The 19,557-nt window shown below is 50.8% G+C and overlaps 2 protein-coding genes across 8 annotated transcripts; both read right to left on the bottom strand.

The window, feature by feature from the left end:
* Positions 1-281: 281 nt before the first annotated feature.
* NAPRT (nicotinate phosphoribosyltransferase) lies at positions 282-7,746 on the bottom strand. 2 transcript variants are annotated; one of them, XM_079302791.1, is made up of 13 exons: positions 7,539-7,746; positions 6,703-6,830; positions 6,105-6,187; positions 4,820-4,950; positions 4,628-4,743; positions 3,304-3,497; positions 3,017-3,157; positions 2,795-2,879; positions 2,586-2,666; positions 1,633-1,735; positions 1,398-1,555; positions 1,076-1,183; positions 282-956 (listed from the first exon to the last, which is right to left on the bottom strand). In XM_079302791.1, the coding sequence occupies exons 1-13, from the start codon at positions 7,723-7,725 to the stop codon at positions 897-899; spliced, it is 1,575 nt and encodes a 524-aa protein (XP_079158917.1). In that variant the 5' UTR covers positions 7,726-7,746; the 3' UTR covers positions 282-896. The 2 variants fall into 2 exon arrangements, with proteins under 2 accessions (XP_079158917.1, XP_079158918.1); XM_079302792.1 differs by having other exon boundaries at positions 6,748-6,830.
* Positions 7,747-8,864: 1,118 nt separating this feature from the next.
* Positions 8,865-19,351, bottom strand: EEF1D (eukaryotic translation elongation factor 1 delta; the record flags this gene model as incomplete). 6 transcript variants are annotated; one of them, XM_079302782.1, is made up of 9 exons in its annotated part: positions 8,865-8,966; positions 9,078-9,272; positions 9,833-10,069; positions 10,303-10,406; positions 10,499-10,595; positions 11,740-11,808; positions 14,802-14,873; positions 16,498-16,621; positions 18,195-19,351. In XM_079302782.1, the coding sequence occupies 9 exons, from the start codon at positions 19,334-19,336 to the stop codon at positions 8,928-8,930; spliced, it is 2,079 nt and encodes a 692-aa protein (XP_079158908.1). In that variant the 3' UTR covers positions 8,865-8,927. The 6 variants fall into 6 exon arrangements, with proteins under 6 accessions (XP_079158908.1, XP_079158907.1, XP_079158909.1 ...); XM_079302781.1 differs by having other exon boundaries at positions 11,740-11,811; positions 18,195-19,336; XM_079302783.1 differs by lacking the exon at positions 11,740-11,808.
* Positions 19,352-19,557: the final 206 nt, after the last annotated feature.

Genomic DNA, 19,557 nt, shown 5'->3' with positions numbered 1-19,557 from the left:
AGGTGCTTTGCTTAAAAAAATATCTAATTTATAGCAAACTGATCCTGGATTTCCTGGAGTTTTTGCCAGTCTTAAAATGGGATACAATGGTGTTGGAATTCCTAGGAATCTGGGACCATCAGGCTTTATTAAGGTCCTAATTATTTTCTTCCCTGTAATTTCTGCCAAGATCCAAACCATGGCAGGGAAGCCACAGGTTTGATCCCTGAGGAATTTCCCTCTCACCTTCCCCTTCCCAATGGAGCTCCCAAAGGGTTTTTCACTGGAATTAGTGTCAGAGCCATGGTGGGAAAAGATCTTTATTTTACATTCTTTTGCTTAGTATGAAGCTCAGTGTGGGTTAGAGCCATGCTTCCTGTGGGAACAGGGGTGAGAGAGTGCAGGTGGCAACCTGGAGCTGGGATCAACCTGGAGCTGCCCTCCACATCCCAGGGAATTTGGCCAGAATAGAAACAGTTGGAATGTGGCCACAGAGATGAAGAATGCCAAACTCAGAATTGTCAAAGCAAAGAGTGTCTGCCATGAGTGTCCCATGTCACCCGCCTGGTGGCACTCCAGGCTTTGTTCCAGTGCCACCACGGAGCTTCAGGATAGAGACAGGACTGGCAGGGCCACCAAGGAAGGCACAGGAGTGGCAGGGCCACCAAGATAAGGCACAAGGCTGGCAGGGCCACCAAGCTGGACACAGGATTGTCACTTCCAGGGGATGCAGGGACAGCTCTGCCTTCCCCATCCCTGTGCTCCCAGCTTCCCTGCTGGGACCCCAGGGTGCTCTCCCAGTTCCTGCAGGTTCCTCAGCAGCAGAAAGGTCTAAATTAGAGATGTTAATTGCTAACAAGGCCCCTGGGCTTCCCAAAAAACCCCAGAGCAGGAGCTGGGGATGAGCAGGGCCCCCCTCAGTGGCTGCCCTGACGCAGCTCCAGGAAGAGCCGGTGCAGCCGTTCTGTCACAGCCACCTGGGAATGGGAACAAGAGGGTTCAGGGAGCAGCTCTGTGGTGGCTTTGCTGAGGCCACCCAATTTGCAGTGGCATTCCCAGGTGTGTGGCTGTGGGATGTGGGAAGTGCTGGACGTACCGGGTAGGGCTGTGGCTCCTGGAGCCGGCGGTGAGCGGGGCTGAGCAGGCTGAGGGACACCTGGGCGTGGGTCCTCACCTCAGGCAGGCTGGGCAGGGGCTCACACACCTGCAAGGATGGAGATCCATGTGGGAAGATCCACGTGGGAAGATCCACATGGGAAGATCCATGTGGGAAGACACCACCCAGCACCAATCCCAACGAGCCACAGTGTCCGGGTTGGCACCAGAGTTGTTGGCACATCTCAGAAGCCACCACACCACCCTTGATCCATCCTCCAGCATGGAAGAGGAACCTCCCAGGAGATGGGAGCAGCCCTGACCTGGCCATTCCTGAAGTAGGTGCGATGGAGGAGCTCCACAGTGCTGGGAGTGACCCTGGTGGTCTCCTCAAGCTGTCCCAGGACACGGATCCCCAGCTCCTGCCCCGCGCTGGGACACGGCTCCTCCTCCAGGGCCATGAGGTCCATGAAGGGGTGACCTGCCAGGAGGGCATCAGGGAGAGAGTTATGGAGCAGGAGATTCCCCCAGGACTCTGGGAAGGGTCTCCAGACTCACCAGCAGTGTCATAGAGCCGATAGATTGCCTTCATCCCTGGGATTGTCATCTTCTCCTCATCCTCTGTGAGCTTCAGGCATGGGGAGCCATTGACCTCCACCAGCTGTGGGAGAAGGGAAGGGAACCTGTGAACCCTCTGGGGAGGCCACTGATGCAAATCAGTTGAAAAAATACAATAAAAAAACCCAGAAACCACCCCAAACTTGGGCATTCTGCCTCCTCCTGCTTCTGGAGAACTTGGGGTTTCTGGTGGGCAAAGAACTGGCCATGACCCAATGCTGACACCAGGAACTTCCCCATGTCCTGGGCTGATCCCACAGTGTGGGCAGCAGGAGAGGAGGGAATTCTGCCCCTTGGCCCTGCTCAGGTGAGACCCCACCTGCAGAGCTGCTCCAGCCCTGGGATCCAACATCAGGAGGATTGGAGCTGCTGGAGCAGGTCCAGAGGAGACCACAGAGATGCTCCAGGAGCTGGAGCCCCTCTGCTCTGGAGCCAGGCTGGGAGAATTGGGAATGTCCAGCCTGAAAAGGCTCCAGGGAGAGCTCAGAGCCCCTTCCAGTGCCTAAAGAGTCTCCAGGAGAGCTGGAGAGGGATTTGGATAAGGGATGGAGTGATAGGACACAGGGAATGGCTTTCAACTGCCTGAGGGCAGGGAGAGATGGGATTTGGGAAGGAATTCTTCCCTGGGAGGGTGGCAAGGGGCTGAAATGTAATTCCCAGAGAATCTATGACTGCTCCATCCTTGAAAGTGTCCAAGGCCAGGCTGGAAATTGGGACTTAGGATAGTGGAAGGTGTCCCTGCCCATGGTGGTGGAGGACCTTCAAAAATTCCTTCCAAGGCAAATTCTTTGGTGATTCTGTGACTCCAGTGGGGCTGGATGGCCATGGAGCAGGCATGGACCACCTGGCTCAGTGAGGACTGGGACATTTGGGATCCAGGCTGCCACCTGTACCTTGTAGACACAGCCCAGTGATGGCTGCAGGGGACACGTCACCAGGTTGGTCCCGATGCCGATCATGTCGATCTCGCTCCCCTGAGGCAGCAGAGAAGACAGAAACCATCAACATCCCAGCCCTGCCAGCACCAGGGACAGCCAGCTGACATCCCAGCCCTGCCAGCACCACCCAGGTGACATCCCAGCCCTGCCAGCAGGTTCCTCACCTCCCTCCTGAACTCCTCCAGGCTCTGCTCGCTGATGTCGTTGCTGACAGCGATGGGGATGGTCCCAAACCAGGGCACCTGGAAGCTGGAAGGAGCAGGATTTGGGAGGATCTATGGATCTGCACCACACAGAGCCATGAGGGCTCCCAAATCCTGACAGAATGAGGGGCTGGATGCAGGTGAGGATGGCAGGGATCAGTGATCTCCATCCCAGAGACTCACTGAGCTCCGCAGGCTCGGAACACTCCCCGGATTTCCTTGGATTGCTGAGCCAGGTCCCCACTGTCCAGGCGAACCCCGATGGCCTGGTACCCCAGCTGGTGCAGTGCCAAGGCCACAGCACAGAAATTGGGCAAACCACTCCTGGCATGGGCAAGGAAAGCATTAATGACAAGTGGGACACTGATCCAGGGCGGATCCAGCAGCGATTCCAAGCCCTGTGCCAACCAACAACCCTACTTGAAGGCCACCAATGAGGGGGGACATCCATCCCATGCCATGCTCCTCACCTCCTGACACAATAGGTGTCCAGCAGTCCCTGGAAGTCACAGGGGAAGGTGGCAGCATAGGACACAAAGGCAGCCAGCTCGCCCTGGTTGGCCTTGCCAGGAGGAGTCTGGAGCAGCTCACAAACCTGCTGCAGCCAGGACACAGCCAGGCCTGCCAGATCCACGGGATCCCCTCCAGCCCGAGGCAGCAGCTCCTGCCAGGGAAACGTGGGATTGGCACAGCCTGTGGCATTAGCCAGGGTGCCACGAGTGTGGGAACAGGTGGAGTGTTCCATTTCCCATCCATCATCTCACTCTAATCCCTGTCTGCATCCCACATCCCATTCCCCACCCTGATCCACATTCCCATCCCACTTTACCCCCATCCCCACCACATTCCTATCCCATCTCCTCCCATCCCTAATTCCGTACAAACCCCATCCCACTTCTCTGCCCATCCCTATCCCCATCCTAATCACATCCATATCCCATCTTCATCCACATCCCATCCCCAGCCCCATCCCAACCCATTCCCATCTCCATTCCTATCCCTCTCCACGTCCCTTCCCCCATGAAATCCCTATCCCATCTCCATCCCACCCTCACCTGCACTCCCATCCCTGTCCTCATCCCACCCCATCCAATATTCATCCCTATTCCTATCCCATCCCATCCCAATCCTCATCCCACCCCTTGCCATGCCCATTCTCATCCCATCCCAACCCATCCCATGCCATCCCAATCCCATCCCTATCCTCATCCCTCCCCCATCCAATATTCATCCCCATTCACATCACATCCCCATCCCATACCTTCCCATCCAATATTCATCACATCCCATCCCCATCTGCATCCAATATTCATCGCATCCCATCCCTCCCCATCCAATATTCATCGCATCCCATCCCCATCTGCATCCAATATTCATCGCATCCCATCCCTCCCCATCCAATATTCATCCCCATCCAACATTCATCTTATCCTATCCCATCTTCATTCCTATTCCCATCCCATCTCCATCCAATATTCACCCCTATTCCCATTCCATCCCCATTCCTATCCCCATCCAATATTCATCCCTATTCCCATCCCATCCCTATCCCCATTCCCATCCCTATCCTCATCCCTCCCCTATCCAATATTCATTCCCATCCCATTTCCACCCCATCCCATCCCTATTCCCATCCCATCCCATCCCTATTCCCATCCCATCCCTATTCCCATCCCATCCCATCCCTATTCCCATCCCATCCCTATTCCCCTCCCATCCCATCCCATCCCATCCCATCCCATCCCATCCCATCCCATCCCATTCCATCCCATCCCTATTCCCACCCCTGCTCACCCGCGGCTGCGCCTCCTCCAGGCCGCGGAAGGACATGACGAAGGAATGGGCGATGGTGCCGCGCACGGGAATCCCGTAGAGTTTTCCCGCCAGGATGTTGCTGGTGCAGTCGAAGCCTGCGAGGGGGGACGGGGGGGACAGCAGGTGACGGCAGGGCCGCGGTGGCAGCGGGTGCCATGGGGCAGGACTCACCCCCGATGTAGGAATATCGGGATGCCGACAGCGCTCCGTCCGGGCCCTGCGCGCGGCGCAGCCCCATCTCCATCAGCTTCACGTCCGGCCCGGCCAGCAGGCGGAATCTGGCAGCGTTGGTGGCCACCAGGCTGGGGGACAGAAGGTGGATTGGGGTGATGAGGCCAGAAATGTGTATAATGTGTATTCTGTCACCATCTGTTAAAACCAGGTGGGACAGTGATTCCTGATCTCTGTGGCACATACCAGCTGCTAATGGGCCATCTTTAAGACTTGGTGGGGCAATCATCTTTATCCTCTCCACAACCCATCCTCCCTCCAGGAGATATCATCTGCTGCTGGCCCATTGAGTCCCACTGTGTGACTGATAAAATTACATCATCCCACTGGGAGATGCTCCAGCCAGGGGAGGAGCCAAGCCTTTCCTACCTAGATAAAAACTGAAATTTTGGACAGCAAATTATCCATTTTTCCACTGGATTCCAGAGGAACACTGGACCTTTCTACATCATCCCTGGACCTTCAGAGGAAAACTGCACCTTCTCCAGGAGCACTGCTCCAGCTGAACCACATCTGCCACTGCAGGAGGATGCAGCCACCATTGAATGGGACTGCTGCCAACACCCTGACTGACTGACAGGGTGTCAGCTTGGATTCTGACTCTGTCAGAGTTGGGATTGTTCTCTGCAATACTGTATTTATATTTCAATTTTCCTAGTAAGGAACTGTTATTCCTAATTCCCATATCTTTGCCTGAGAGCCCCTTAATTTCAAAATTATTATAATAATTTGGAGGGAGGGGGTTTACATTCTTCATTTCTAAGAGAAGATTCTGCCTTTATTGGCAGACACCTGTCCTTCAAACCAGGACAGAAGGGGACAGGTGACACAAGCCAGCACAGCCAAGGAGAAGGGGCTCCAGGACTCTCCCTGCTTGAATGAGGCAGGGATCACCATGGGACTCGCTGGAGTTGACCAAGGGGACCTTGGGAGACAGGGAGATCCTAAGTGTGACCTGTCCATCTCTCAGGAGAACCTGGGGAACAGGGAGACCCTTCAAGGAACCACAGGGTCCCCTCTTGAAAGCCCTCAGGAAAACTTGTGGGGACACTGGGACACCCTCTGTGTGTGTGCAGTTAAATTCCAGTAAGGGACTTGTGGGGTGATGGTAGCCCCAGGACTGGGGTGTCCCTGACCTCACATCTCCCTCTGGATTGGGGGGTTCTGCACTCCCATCCCCTCTCCATCTTCCAGGGGCTTTGGGATCATCCCCATCCCAAAATACCTGGCATAGTTGACCAGGCACAGCAAGGTGGTCTCCAGCAGCTGCACCACCAGGAGTGGCCCCTTCACCTGCAGGAATGGCACCTGTGGGAACAGCAGTGACAATTCCAGTCCCTCTGGAGCAGGGAGGAGCTGAGAAAGGCAAAAATGGGGATCCAGGGGATCCCAGAGTCAAGGAAAAGGGAAGAGCTGGGCCTGGGAGAGGTGGGATGGTCAGGAAAAGGGTTGCAGGGGGATATTGGTGAAGGAAAAGGGGATCCCAGTGCCAGGGAAGGGGGTGCAGGGGGATCCTATTGCCCAGGAATGAGGGTCCAGATTGTCCCTGTGCCCAGGAAAGGGGCTCCAGGGGTTCTCTGTGTGAAGGAAAAGAGGGGTAGGGACACCCAGGATGGGGGTTCAAGGGGTCCATGGTGTTGAGGAAAGGGTAGGGGGGAAACTGGGAGTTGGGAAGGTGGGAATGGGGATCCAGGGTCTCCCAGGGTCAGGGAAAATAGGAGTGCTGGGAAAAGCAGGACTGGAGTTCCAGAGGTTCAAGGGAAAGAGGAGGTCTGGGAGCTGGGAGAGGTGGGATGGTTAGAAAAGATGGAGGGAGGACCCACCCTGGGAAAGACGACGGAGCCCTCGGGGATGGCGGTGACGGTCACCTCGGAGGCGTCCAGCGTGGCCAGGTAGTCGAAGAAAGCGTCGTCCGTGCTGCTGGGCAGGACAGAGCGCAGGTACGCGACATCTGCGGGGACACCGGGGGACACCGGGTGACAAGGGACACAGGGGAGCTGGGGGAGGGCACCGAGCCTCCCACGGACAGGGGGTGACAGCAGGTGGGTGACAGCACCGCCAGCATGGAGCCAGACAGGAGGGGCTGGCCTCAGTCCCCTCTCAGGGACGTCTCTGGAGGGTGTCCCAGTGTCACCCCAAGATTCCCTGAAGGCTCTTTGTGTCCACCCGTGTCCCCTAAGTCCCTCTGAGAGATGTTCCTGTCCCTTTATCAGCTGTCATGATCCCCTGAAGTCCCCCAGGGTGATTCCCCTGTTTTCCCCTGTTCCTCTCCCCCACCGCAGGTCCCCAGTCCCCCTCGAGTCCTCCTCAAATCCCCCTGGGGTGGTTCCCATCCCCAGATCACACTGAGAAATGTCTCTGTCCCCCTTAAGTCCCCCTGAAACATCCCCAGACACCCTGGATACCGTCCCATCCTTTACAAGTCCCTTTGAGTTGCTCCCCCATCCTCCTCCGGGGGGAATTTCCACCGCTCCTCGCTGTCCCCTGGAGTTGCTCCAAAGTTTCCCTGGGAAGATTCCTCCCTTTCCCCTCTCCCACCATCGCTCCCCACAACCATCCTCTCCTCCCGGGAGCTGCTCCCTGTCCCTGGAAGTGGCGCTGGGACGCTCCCGTCGCCCGCCACTCTCTGCGCCCCGCGTCCCGCGCTGCGGCCACGCACCGGCGCTGGAGAAGCGGAACGCGCGCAGCCCCCGCAGCCCCTCGGCCAGGCCGGCGCCGAGCGCGAAGGAGCCGCGGAAGGGCGGGCGGCGGAAGAAAAGCTCGGCGGCGGCCGGGGCGCGGTGCCTGCCCGCCCGCCAGTGCCCGTAGGCCATGGACACCTGGTACAGGTCCGCCAGCGGCGCCATGGCGGGGCGGGGACACGGCCACAGGGGAGGGGACACGGGGAGGGACGGGGAAAGAGGAGGGATGCGGAAGCACGGGGTGGGGGGGACGCGGGGATGGCGACACGGGGACACGGGACAGCGCGGATGGCAGGACAAGGGGACACAGGGATGGCGGCACGGGGATGGGGACAGAGGGCAGCAGGGATGGCAGCACAGAGGACACGGGACAGGGTTGGCGACACGGCTGGACACGCAGGGTGGCAGCGCACAGCGGACACGTGGCGCAGGGATGGCAGAAGAGGGAGGATACAGAGACAGTGGGACACGGGGACAGGGAACCAGGGACGGCAGCACACGGGGGACTCAGAGATGGGGACACGGGACAATACACAGGCACGGGGACAGACACAGGACACTGGGATGCTGGCCCATGAGGGACACAGGACATCGGGGGTGGCAGCACATACAGGGGACACAGGGGTGGTGACATGACAGAAATAGGGCACAGGTGGCAGCACCGGCACCAGCGGAGACTCAGGGGACAAGTGGCACCCCCAGCACTGCTCTGAGGGTGGCAGGACCCTGCGAGGGACACGTGTCACACACCCAGTGCCCGGCCCCACCAGGACAAGGGACAGCCTGACAGCACCATCCTGTGTCCCCTGGTGGCCCCAGGCCTTGGACTCTGGCACTGGGACACACCTCGTGTTCCCAATCAGGAATGTCACCTGTCCCCTTGCCAGGGCACACTCAGGAATGTCACCTGTGCTACACTCAAGTGACCTGGGCAAGGAGTCAGTAGGGAAAGAGGGATGAAATCCATCCCAAAGCAGGAATTCCTGATGTTTCATGGTTATTCATCCTGGTTTTTTGTAGGGAGTGACTAGGGTTTCTAAACTTTGGGAAAGGTGACTGGAAAAACCCTGAGACCTTCATTCCAGTCCCAAAATTCAGGTCCATGTCTTGAGACCTTCCCTTCCACGAACAATGGGGAAAACATGGAGTGGTTTAGGTTGGAAGAGACTTAAAATATCTCTCATTCCAATCCCTGCCATGGACAGGGACACCTTCCACTAGCTCAAGTTGCTCAAATATCCCAAAATCTCCTCCCAAATCCCCCTGGAGAAGCTGCACCCGAGGGAAAAACCCAGGACCCAAAGTGCACTCCCAATGTTCATCTTTATTAGTTCCGGGTTCAGAGGACAGGGATACAGTTTATCCTTCTAAATCTTGTTAAAAGCAGCAATATCCACACTCTGCACCTGGAAGGGGACAAAAACTGGAGTTATCCAGGAGTTCCCAGGAAAACACACCCTGAGTTAACCCCCTCCCTTGGGTTCCAGGCCCTTCCCACATCCCATTCCAACACTTACATAATCCTCAAACTTGGTGATCTCCTCCTCCAGGATGTCTGTCCCAACTTTCTCATCCTCCACCACACACTGGATTTGGAGTTTCTTGATTCCATATCCTACTGGGACCAGTTTGGAGGCTCCCCAAACCAGCCCATCCATGTGGATGGACCGGACACACTCCTCCATCTTGGCCATGTCGGTCTCGTCATCCCACTGGAAAAGTGGGAATTGGGAGGTTTTAGTGTTTTCCTGGAGATCATCAGCACCTCCAAGGGGTATCCAGGTGACACCTCTGGCAATGTCACAACTGACCAAAATGCCCTTTCTTAGCTAGGGAAGGCTCTGAAGATCTCAGAGCCACTTCCAGTGCCTCAAGGAGATCCAGGAAAGCTGGAGAGGGACTTTGGATAAGGATGGAGGGACAGGACATGGGGGAATGGTTTTAAACTGGAACAGAGTGAGATTAGATGGGATATTGGGAAAAAATTCCTCCCTGGGAGGATGGTGAGGCCCTGGAGTGGAATTCCCAGATAAATCTTTGGCTGCCCCATCCCTGGAAGTGTCCAAGGCCAGGTTGGAACAACCTGGGATAGGGAAAACATCCCTACCTATGGAATGAGATGGGATTTAAAGGTCCCATCCATCCAAACCCATTCCAGGCTTCCACAACAACAAATCCCACCTCCCTCTGAGTTCCACCACCATCCACTTGGACGAGAGAGGATTCCCAGCTTCACTCCCAGAGCTCCCAAATTCCAAAATCCTTCACTCACTGGCTTCACATCCAGCAGGATGGAAGACTTGGCGATGAGTCCCGGCTTCTTGGCTTTCTTCTCCGCGTACTGCCGCAGCCGCTCTTCCCGCACTTTGGCAGCTTCCTGGTCTTCCTCCTCATCATCACTCCCAAAAAGGTCAATGTCATCATCCTCATCCTCCTCAGCAGCAGCTGGCTCAGCTTTCTTGGCTGGCAGCTCCACTTTTTTGGAGGGAACGCTGAACGGTTCCACTTTCTTCACCAGATCCGAGGGTTTTTAAAAAGGAAAAAAAGAGGGGAAAGATTAACCTGGAGTTGGAGCAGAGCAGCCAAAAAAAGGCTCAGGAATGGGAATCTCCACTTCTCAGGACACTGAACAATCCTCACACTGTGGGATTCATATGGGATTTATCAAAACAGGATGTTTGTCCACATGGATCTTTGGTTGTAATTCCTAGAGAAAAATTCCAGTGTTTTTCCAAGGCTCACCTGGGTTGGAGGAACAGGTGAGGGCTGGTGGGAAGTTGAGGATTTCTCCAGAGCGTTCAGGCGGCTTTCCAGCTTGAAAATGGCCATCTGGAGATCAGCAACAACTGGGAAAAGAAGGGAAAAATAGGAAAAATTACTTTAAACTCCCAGTTGCATGTCAGGTCTCCAGCCAGGACAAGGAATTCTCTCCACTCACCACTGCGGAGGTTCTGGTTTTCCACTTCCAGGTGGGAAATTCGGGACAGGAGCTCATTCTGGTCACCAGCAGCTCCAGAGGAGCTTGTGCTTGCACTCTGCAACAAGGAAAACCAGGATGAAATTGAGTTGTTTCCCCTCCTACCAAAAAAAAAAATCCATGAAGCAAAGCAGAGTTGTGTTTTCAGGGAGGGAGGAAGTTTAGGAGCTGAACTAAAACCAGGGATATTTTCTCTAAATTAGGATAGAAACTAATGGAGCAGCTCTATAAAATGAAGCATAGACTAAATCCCGAGGAATTTCAGCTGGCACCAAGGAGCAAAGGATAAAATCACTTTTCCAACTCTCAGATCCCAAAGTGCCACTAAAACCACATAAAATTTATATAAAATTGCACACCAAGCCCCTTAAAAAAAAAAAAAATCTCAGAGTCCCTCAGTCTCCTCTTACAATTCACAGAAGGACAGGAATGACCTGACTAAGGCAACATTGGGAAATCTGAAAAGATCCCAGGAATTCTACACTCCCACATTCCCCAGCTCAACATTTAACTCCTCTCCTAACAATTACAATCTGCTTTAACACATCCTGAGGGAATAATTATTCCAACTCTGGCTTCAAATGGATTTTTTGACAGCAAAAAAAAAAAAAAGAGCTTTATTTTTTTATAATGTTAAGGAGGTCCCTTATCCATCAATTCCAGGCAGCAGAGGGAAAGAAAATAACAGGATTTGCCCTTGAATTGTCATTTCTAAGTGAAAAGGAGAGGGAATAATTTATTACCTTTCATTACAATGTGGAATCTCAGCAGTCACAAAAGATGGGAAGAAGGAAAAGCAGGTGTAAGATGAAGAATATGAGGAGCAAAGAAAGGTCTGAATCATGGAATGGACTTGGGGTTGAAGGGATTTTAAAGATCATCCAGACCAATAAATTCCACTATCCCAGGCTGGACAGGGCTTGGAGCCCTGGACACTTCCAGGGATGAGGCTGGGAAATATCAAAGGGGAAGGAAAAAAAAATAAAATCAAATCCATTTCCACTGTGGATTCAGGTTCAGGACGGTGAGTGCAGATCCCTGGACACGGAGCTGGGACAACTCCCTGCTGGCAGATCTCATTATCCAGGTTTATCCCAGTGCCAAAGAACAAACCCTGAGGAAGGAGAATTTGCTCCATCCTCATATCCCACTAAATCCTCTCCCATTTTTCCACAGGCTCCATCCCTGCAGGGCTCACTTACAGCAGAGTGTCCTGACTGTTTCTTGGGACGGGCACAAGGAGCTTCCTTGCTCCGAGCAGGAGTCTTCTGCTGCTGCAGGATGGGAGAAAGGTTGGGAAGATGGGAAAAGGTTTTGCAATTCCAGAGGGAGCACGAGTGCAGGGAAGAGCCACATGCAAGGGGAAGTTATGGAGGAGTGGGGAACAGCCTTGCACTGCACACAAACATTCCCCAGGAATTCTGGGGAACAAAAACCTCTGCAGGGAGCTCATGCAGTGCTGTGGACTCATCACACCATGCCAGCCCTGATGCTCCAAGGATGGAAATCATGGAATTACAGAGGTGAGGAAACCCCTCTGAGCCTCATGGAGTCCAATACTTCCCCCAAGGCCACCACTGAGAGTGTCCCCAAGTGCCACATCCACAGGGATGTTGAAGGGACTCCACCCCTGTGCCAGGGCTGGGCAGCCCTTTCCATGAGGAATTTTCCTAATATTCCAGCTAAATTCCCCCTCTGGTGGTTTCCTCTCATCCTGTCCCTCATTCCTTAATAACAAATACTGATTCCCACTTGGGAATCCCATCAGGGATTTGTGGAAGTGAGAAGGTTCCCCCTAAACCTTTTTTTATTTTTTTTTTCTCTAGGCTGAGCCTTCCCAGCTCCCACAGCTGCTCCTGGTGCTCCAGACCCTTCCCAACCTATTCCCCTTTCCTGAAAACATTCCAACCCCTCAATGTCCTTATTGCCATGATGGCCCAAAACTGATCCCAGGATTGGAGGTGCCCCAGCAGTGCCAGCAGGGAGAGGAGATTTCTCTTCCCTGTCAATAATAATTCCTCAAATAAAAAAGAGGGAAGAGCATGGGAAGGGTGAGGGATACCTGTCCCAAGCTGAATCAACCAAAAGATCCTAACTGGAACCCAAAAGACCATGCAAGAGGCACAACCATGTCCCAAATCCTCCAAAATTATGGAAAAATTGCCTATATGAGACTGTGGGATCTTCCCTGAGGAAAGGACACTGCAAGCTTTGGGAATGTGGACAGCACACAAAAACTATTCCCTCTTCCAACTTCCAGCTCCACACAAGCATCCATGAATTTTATCAGGGATAAAAATTCCAAATTTCAAAGGTGGGGAGTTCCACAGCATCATTTCCCTCCTTTTCTCTGCACTCTTGTATAAAGCCCTCAAATTCTTTATTTTTAAGCTCTAATTTTTGTGCTGAACCCATCTCAAAGCTGCAGCCTATCCCAAATATTTTGGAGAGCTGAAGTGCTTGGGAAAGCTGGAATTGTGCATAAATTATCCAAACAAATCAAATCCCTGGGATTTATCAAGGGTACAAAACAGGACTTTGGCTGAACAACTTGGGATATAAACATCTGTTATTTCCTGAAGTTTGAATCACTAAAATACATTTTAAATATAAGACACAATAAAATTTTTCCTTGTGTTCAGGTGGAATTTCCTGTTCTACTTCCTGCTTTTCCTCTTAATCAAGGAATTCCAGACTCATCACATTCCAAGTGCTCATTCCTACATTTTGTGACAGAATCCCAGCCTGAAATTCCCATTTTTCCCATCTTTTCACAACCAACTCTTTCTTTGCCACATCCTAAGACCCCTGACAATAACTCTGGAAGAAGGAAAGACAAAAATTCCGGGATTTCTGCTCTTCCCACTTTTCTCTGGATCACACAGTGTAAATTTGGGATTTGGGAATGGAAGAAAGAAGTTTAGGAATGCTCTAAAGTCCAGCCTGGTTATCTAAGATTCACTCTGATCCTTGAGAGATATTCCAACTATTTTTCAGCCATGTGGAAGAGATCCAACCCCTTTCCCAGGAACAAAAAATATCCAGCAGAGGAATTTTTTACACCCAGCACTAATCCCCAAAAAAGTCTCCAAACAATTTATATCCCAAAATTCCTGTCCTGGCTTTGGGCTGTTGCTTTACCACTTCCCTGTTACAGCACTTGGATGATCTAAACTTGTGGGATTCTCTCCCAAAAAAGCTCTTTAACAGGAGTTAAAAGAAAAGAAATTTGTCATTTTTGGCAAAACACTCTGGAAGATGAGGATGAGCAGCACTTCCAGGTGATTTGGGTTTAGATTTCCTGCCCCTTGCCCAATTCCAAAAGTTCTTCCCAAAGGAATTTTTGACCCTGTTTGGGATGGGGGCCTCTTTTGTCTATATTTTTTTTAATGAGACAGTTCAGGAAAATTTTCCTTAAGCTGTTGGCTGAAATCCTGATTACTTATATTCATCCCAAATATTTGGCTTCTTTCTGCTGTGGTAAGGAAGAATATGGAATATTCCCCTTGGGAAAGGGGGAATTCCTCATTTTTCCCTGATATTGGACTGATCAAAGATAGAAACCAAAGCTGTTAAACATTCCAAGAAGGAATTATGAGGCCAAATAATGGATGGATTCCTTTGGGAGTCCCACTGCAGAGGCAGGAAATCAAAACACCTGGGCTGCATTCCATGGATTTTCCTTTCCCACAACACCACTCATTAGTATTTTAACTTCCTTTTACAAAAATAAAGATTTGGTTCTTTTTGCCTGCACTCAGCACAAAAACACCTCCACAAAGTACATTCCTGAGCTCCTCCAGGATGCTCCAGAGCATGTAGCCAAGCTGAATTCCCTGGATGCAGCAGATGGAAAACACCTTTTTTTGTTGTTTTTTTTTTTCCACATCCCCTAAACTGGAAGCAGAACAGGGAAGAGAAGGTGGCAGCCCAGTGTATCCCAAAAAAGAGCCACACACTCAGCCAGTTGGAACCTGTTAGTTAAGACCCCAAAAAAAAAAAAAAAAAAAAAGAAAAGGAAGGAAAAGCCCAATTCAGGGAATTCTTTTAACCCAAATCCAGTTTTGGCAGTGCTGCAGGTCAGCAGCACAAAGGGAGGGGCTGGAGCTGGTGGCACACGGCGCTGAACACCTTGGTGTTCTCCTCTCATTTCCAACCAAGAAGCCAAAATGATCTATGGGGTTAAGAATTCCATTTAAAAAAAAAATGAAAACTAAAAAATATGGGATGCAGGCAGCCAGCTGGTGAGAGCTTGGGTACTCACTCCGGCCAGCGATTTCTGGATATTCTCCCTGGCTCTGGCAATGTCGCGGAGGATCGTGCTGGCTCCGTTCTCCTGCAAACAGTGCAGAAAGAACCAAGAGTTTCTTTTTAAAAAAAAAATATTGAAACATGAGGAGAAAAAAAAATATCAGGGAAGTTAAAAAAAATAAAAATAAAAGGATGGAGGAGCGAGGGAATTGGGAAAATTGGGAATTGTGCTTTTCGTGATTCAGCGATTTTTGCTGTGAGGATTTGGGATAAATCGGGCAATCCCTGTCACGTGCCCAGAAGGATCATCCAGTCAAAGAGCTTTTAAATTCCCTATGATTACCCTGAAAAGTTTGGGAAGCTGCCAGAAGGTTGGAGTGACTCCTGAATTCCCTAATAACCCAGCCTCCAGCAGGATTTTTCCATTATATTACCCGAGTTCAGGCAGGAAGTGACAACCCTGACTCTGCTCTACCCAGAACACCAGGAATTTTCTCCCTATGCTCCTGCTGCCATGCCTTAACCTGCATTCCAAGATTCCCTCCCAGGGAATTCCATGATCTGTTCATTCCTTGTCTTTCCCAGACTGCAACCCCACCAGCAAGATCCAAGATGGAATTTTCCCCACAAGCTCAAATATCTGGAGTTAAACAGAAAATAGAGGAGAAACAGCCTGGACACATCCAAGTGGGCCCCACTTCCAAGGAAGTTTTAAGGATATTTTTCCATAGGGGAAGTGGCTGATAAATTCATGCATGATCTCCCAGGCCAACCTGCTTCACTGGAAGCTCCTGATGTGCCTTGAAATAATTGAACTGTTCCAAGAGGTTTTCACTCCAAAACCTATTCCATCATTCATCCAGAATTCCCAAATTTTTTGTATTCCCGATCTCCCAGGTGCTGTGCCAGCACCTAAGCCAGGATGGGCAACAGGAATAGCTGGAAAGTGCTTAGAAGTTTGAATTTCAGCAAAAAGCTTCCTTTTAAACACTTGGAAACAGGCACTGAACACTCAGCATTCCAAAGGCACAAGCAGTTAGGAGCAGGAAGAGGTTAGGAAAGCTCTGAACCTTGAAACAGGAATAATTCTGGGATAATGTTGAAGCTGGAAATATTTCAGCTCAGCAGGACCATGCTTCCCCCTCCACCTTCCCATCCCCAACTCACCAGTACCACAAACAGAGTCTTCCACTGGAACATCCAGAATACTTCCAGGAGTACAAAGAGAGGGATAAAAAAAAATCCCTCCCCAAAAAATTTTTTTGGAGCTGTGGTGCTTTTATTTAACCCTTAGGTTTGCATTCCCTTGGAATATCCCAAAAGACTGCTCCAAAATGGAAGCAAAGCAGCATTTTCCCTGGATGAAAGTGGGACAGGGATGTTATTTACCAATAAAATTGGGGATTTCCAGCTCAAACTGTGCCCTCACAGATCCCAGCAGCCTGGAAAAGTAAAGGAGAACTGCTGGAAGCTGGGACTGGTTCACTTGTTAGAAGGGAACCTCATCTCCCAGTTCCATGAGACCAAATCCATCAGATTCCACAGAAAACAACAGGGAAAAAAAACCCCCCAATATGGGTCATAAACAGCCTAAAGATCTCCAGGAAGACTTGGGATAAAAAAACCAGCACCAAGAGCAGAAATCCCATAAAAATCCATGTGGATCATGTCCTCTGACTTACTCTGGGATTGCTGGGATTGGGAATTACCTGCTGGTGGGAGGGGGCACCCATGGGGCCGTTCATCTGCTCGTAGAACCTTCGCTCGGCGTCGTCGTATTTGTACTTGTCAAACCAGATCTTGTCGTGCAGGAAGTAATCCACAGCCATTTTCCTGGGAAAAGGAGGGGGAAAAATAGCCACAAAAAGTGAATTCCTGCAAGGATTGAAGGTTAACAGCTCATCAGGAGCTGTTTCTGTGCCTGCAAGCTCGGCTTGGCTGTGGATTTAAGTATCCGGGATCCTCTTAAAAAAGCAGGACAGATTAATCACCCACCTGCCTGACCTGAGCATGGAGTGGGGATGGGATGAATCAGCTGATCCAGACTTTATTCCACAAAAAAAAAATAACATCTCAAAACCAGGATTTTCTAGCTCATGCTAAGGAAAATGTCTTGTGCAGAATAAAAATGGAATTGAAATCATGGATTGGGTTGGAAAAAGCATAAAGATCATTTAGTTCCAACCCCCTGCCATGGAATCAGCAATAGTTGGAAGGGGCAGACCTGGCACTACATGGAAAAACAGCACAAACCATCCCAAATCCTGCTGGGCAATGGGGGATTTTTATGGTGCAGCTTTCAAAGGTGGGTTAAAGTTTTAATTTGAAGGGAAACAAAGCCCATGAAAAAGAGGAAAAGAGAAAGTGTCCTGAATTCCAGCAAGGGACAGGGACAGCAGAAGTTTGAGGAGGTGGAGAGCAGCACAAGAAAACCACAACTGGAGCAGGCTTCACAAAGCCTCTCCTCATCATCCCAAATCCCAGTTTTCCATGAAACACTTCCACATAAGACAGAGATTATTTTCTTGGAATCAAATTCCTTCTTATCTCATCTACCCACTTGAAAGAGACCAGAGGCCACCAGACACAGGAGCTGCAGCAAAACCACTCTTCAAACCCAAATCTCTGGGACCTGCTGGAATTCCAACCAGGATCATTTGCAGAAAATCCCAAAACCAGACAAATTTATCCTGTATTTTTACAGAGACACATAGATATTCCCAAATATCCACTTATGACCAACTAAAGAGGACATGATCCCAAACAGCACCAGATGAAATGACCCCTAAATCCCTTGACACAAATATCCTAAAAGCTTTCCAACAAAATCCCAACCAAACTAATGGATCAGAAGTGTCAGATATAAGGATGGATGCTCCAAGAGTTTTTTTTTTTTTTTCCAGGAATATCCATCTCTACCTTAGCTCTGCAAGCATCAAAGCCTTTGGAGATGATCCAAGGACATTCCAAAAATTAACAGACTGGATATTAATTCCCTCAAAAAACCAAACTACAAGTCACAAGAGTGATTTCCTACATTGTATTCCAGACATGCCCAAACCTTCTTCAAGCTGGATCCTGGTTATGATGCTGATTTTTATATGGAATGAGAGGATGGAAAGGATGATGGTGCTGGATCCATGCAAAAATGGTGATACTGAGCTCACTTCCCAGCCCTGCCTTTCAACATTCAACCTGTAGCTCCACACAAACACAGCCTTTATCCACCAGAATTCCTCAGGAGAAGGGGAATTCCTTGAAGGATTTTCCCCCCTGCTCCCTGCCCACACCAGGATCATCTTCAAGTCCACCCAGTCTTCTCCACATGCAAATTCCTTCCAGCTCAATCTCGACGTTTGTTTTTTTTTTTTTGCATGGGTGTTACCCCCAAAAAAACTTCTCCTACTTCATTTCTGGAGCAGGAATGCTCGGAGCAGCTGGATGGGAAGGATTTCCAGCAGCAGATTCCTGGATCCTTGTTTTCTCCACTGCTCTGTCTGCTTCCAAGGCGAAATATCGGGATTCAGCCCTGTCGTAGGTCACCTTATTCAGCCACACAGATTCACTGTCCTTGTGCAGGAAAAAGCAGGTGGGATTTTCCTTGGGAATATCAGGAAGATGAGGGTTGGTGGTGGCAATTCCTGTTTGTTTCTCAGGGTTGTGGTTCTTGGATGCTTCTGGGCAGCCACGTTGCTGCTGTTGGGTTTTATCCAAGGGGTGCCCGTCCAACATCTTCTCATAAAAATTCTTCTCAGCATCGTCATAAAGAGGCTTTTCCAGCCACACCTCGGATGCCAGAACTTCCCAGTTGGAAATCTGTGGCTTCCCATTGACTGTCTGCTGGTCAGAGCTGGGCAAATTGGGAATGGAGGCAGTGGGAGAGTTGGGAATGCCAGGAGCCAAGCCTGGTGTGGCAGGAGTAGGCAAGGCTGTGCCATAACCCTCATCTGGTGTTCCCAGCCTGGAATTCACCCCCTGGGATGGGATGGCCAGGACGTTGGGAGGAAGGAAAAACTGGGATTTTTCCATGAACGCCCTCTCAGCCTTATCAAAGACAAACTTGTTGATCCAAACCCCTTGGACAACGTGGTGACAGGCGGCCAGGCTTCCATGGGAACACGCCGGGATCATCCTTCCCTTGGGAACATCATGGTTGGATTTCACCCTGGCCACAACAGGAGATTCCTGAGCCATTTTTCCAGTCTCAGGTGATTCCCAACTCTGAGAATCCGCTAATTTTTTCCTGTAGGCATTTTCAGCACGGTCATACAAGGGCTTGTCAAACCACACGTGCTCCGCCGACATTCCCGCCAGGATCGCCTCCAGCTTGGAATCCTGAGCTTTGGGTTTCGGGGAGCGCTTCCTTTTCCGCTGTTTTTTGCCATTCTTGGGTTTTTTTGGGTCCCCCTTGAGTTCCCCCTCGATGGAATCCTCGTGGCAGATCCCATTGATGGCCTCGGGCTCCGGCGTTTCCCGCTCGGATTCGTCGTTCCGTTGCTTTTCCAGCCAAACCTTCTCCACTGAGCAGAGATTTTTCCGTGTCCTCATCTTCCCAAAAAAAAAAAAAAAACACAAATGGGCAGCATGGAGAGATAAGCACAACAAATGTAGTGGCAGAGCAAAGCAAGGGCATGCAGGAGATTTTATTTATCTGTTAACACTCCCAGGAAAAAACACAATTATTCCATTTATTTCTCCCTTTTGGGATAAGTTTGAACTCCAAGGAATTAAATGTGGTTGGAACTGCCTTACTCCTAAAATATTCCTGC

Source organism: Erithacus rubecula, assembly GCF_903797595.1.
Source record: "Erithacus rubecula genome assembly, chromosome: 3".
NCBI lineage: Eukaryota > Metazoa > Chordata > Aves > Passeriformes > Muscicapidae > Erithacus > Erithacus rubecula.
Note: the sequence above shows the minus strand (reverse complement) of the source record. Positions and strands in the feature narration are given on the sequence as shown.

Excerpts from the sequence above, each read along its gene's own strand:
- NAPRT (XM_079302791.1), bottom strand. The coding sequence starts at position 7,725 with ATGGCGCCGCTGGCGGACCTGTACCAGGTGTCCATGGCCTACGGGCAC. Across the intron at positions 4,951-6,104 it reads TGCCTGGTCAACTATGCCAG|CCTGGTGGCCACCAACGCTG; the intron begins GTATTTTGGGAT and ends TCTGTCCCCCAG. Across the intron at positions 2,880-3,016 it reads TTCCGAGCCTGCGGAGCTCA|CTTCCAGGTGCCCTGGTTTG; the intron begins GTGAGTCTCTGG and ends TGCTCCTTCCAG.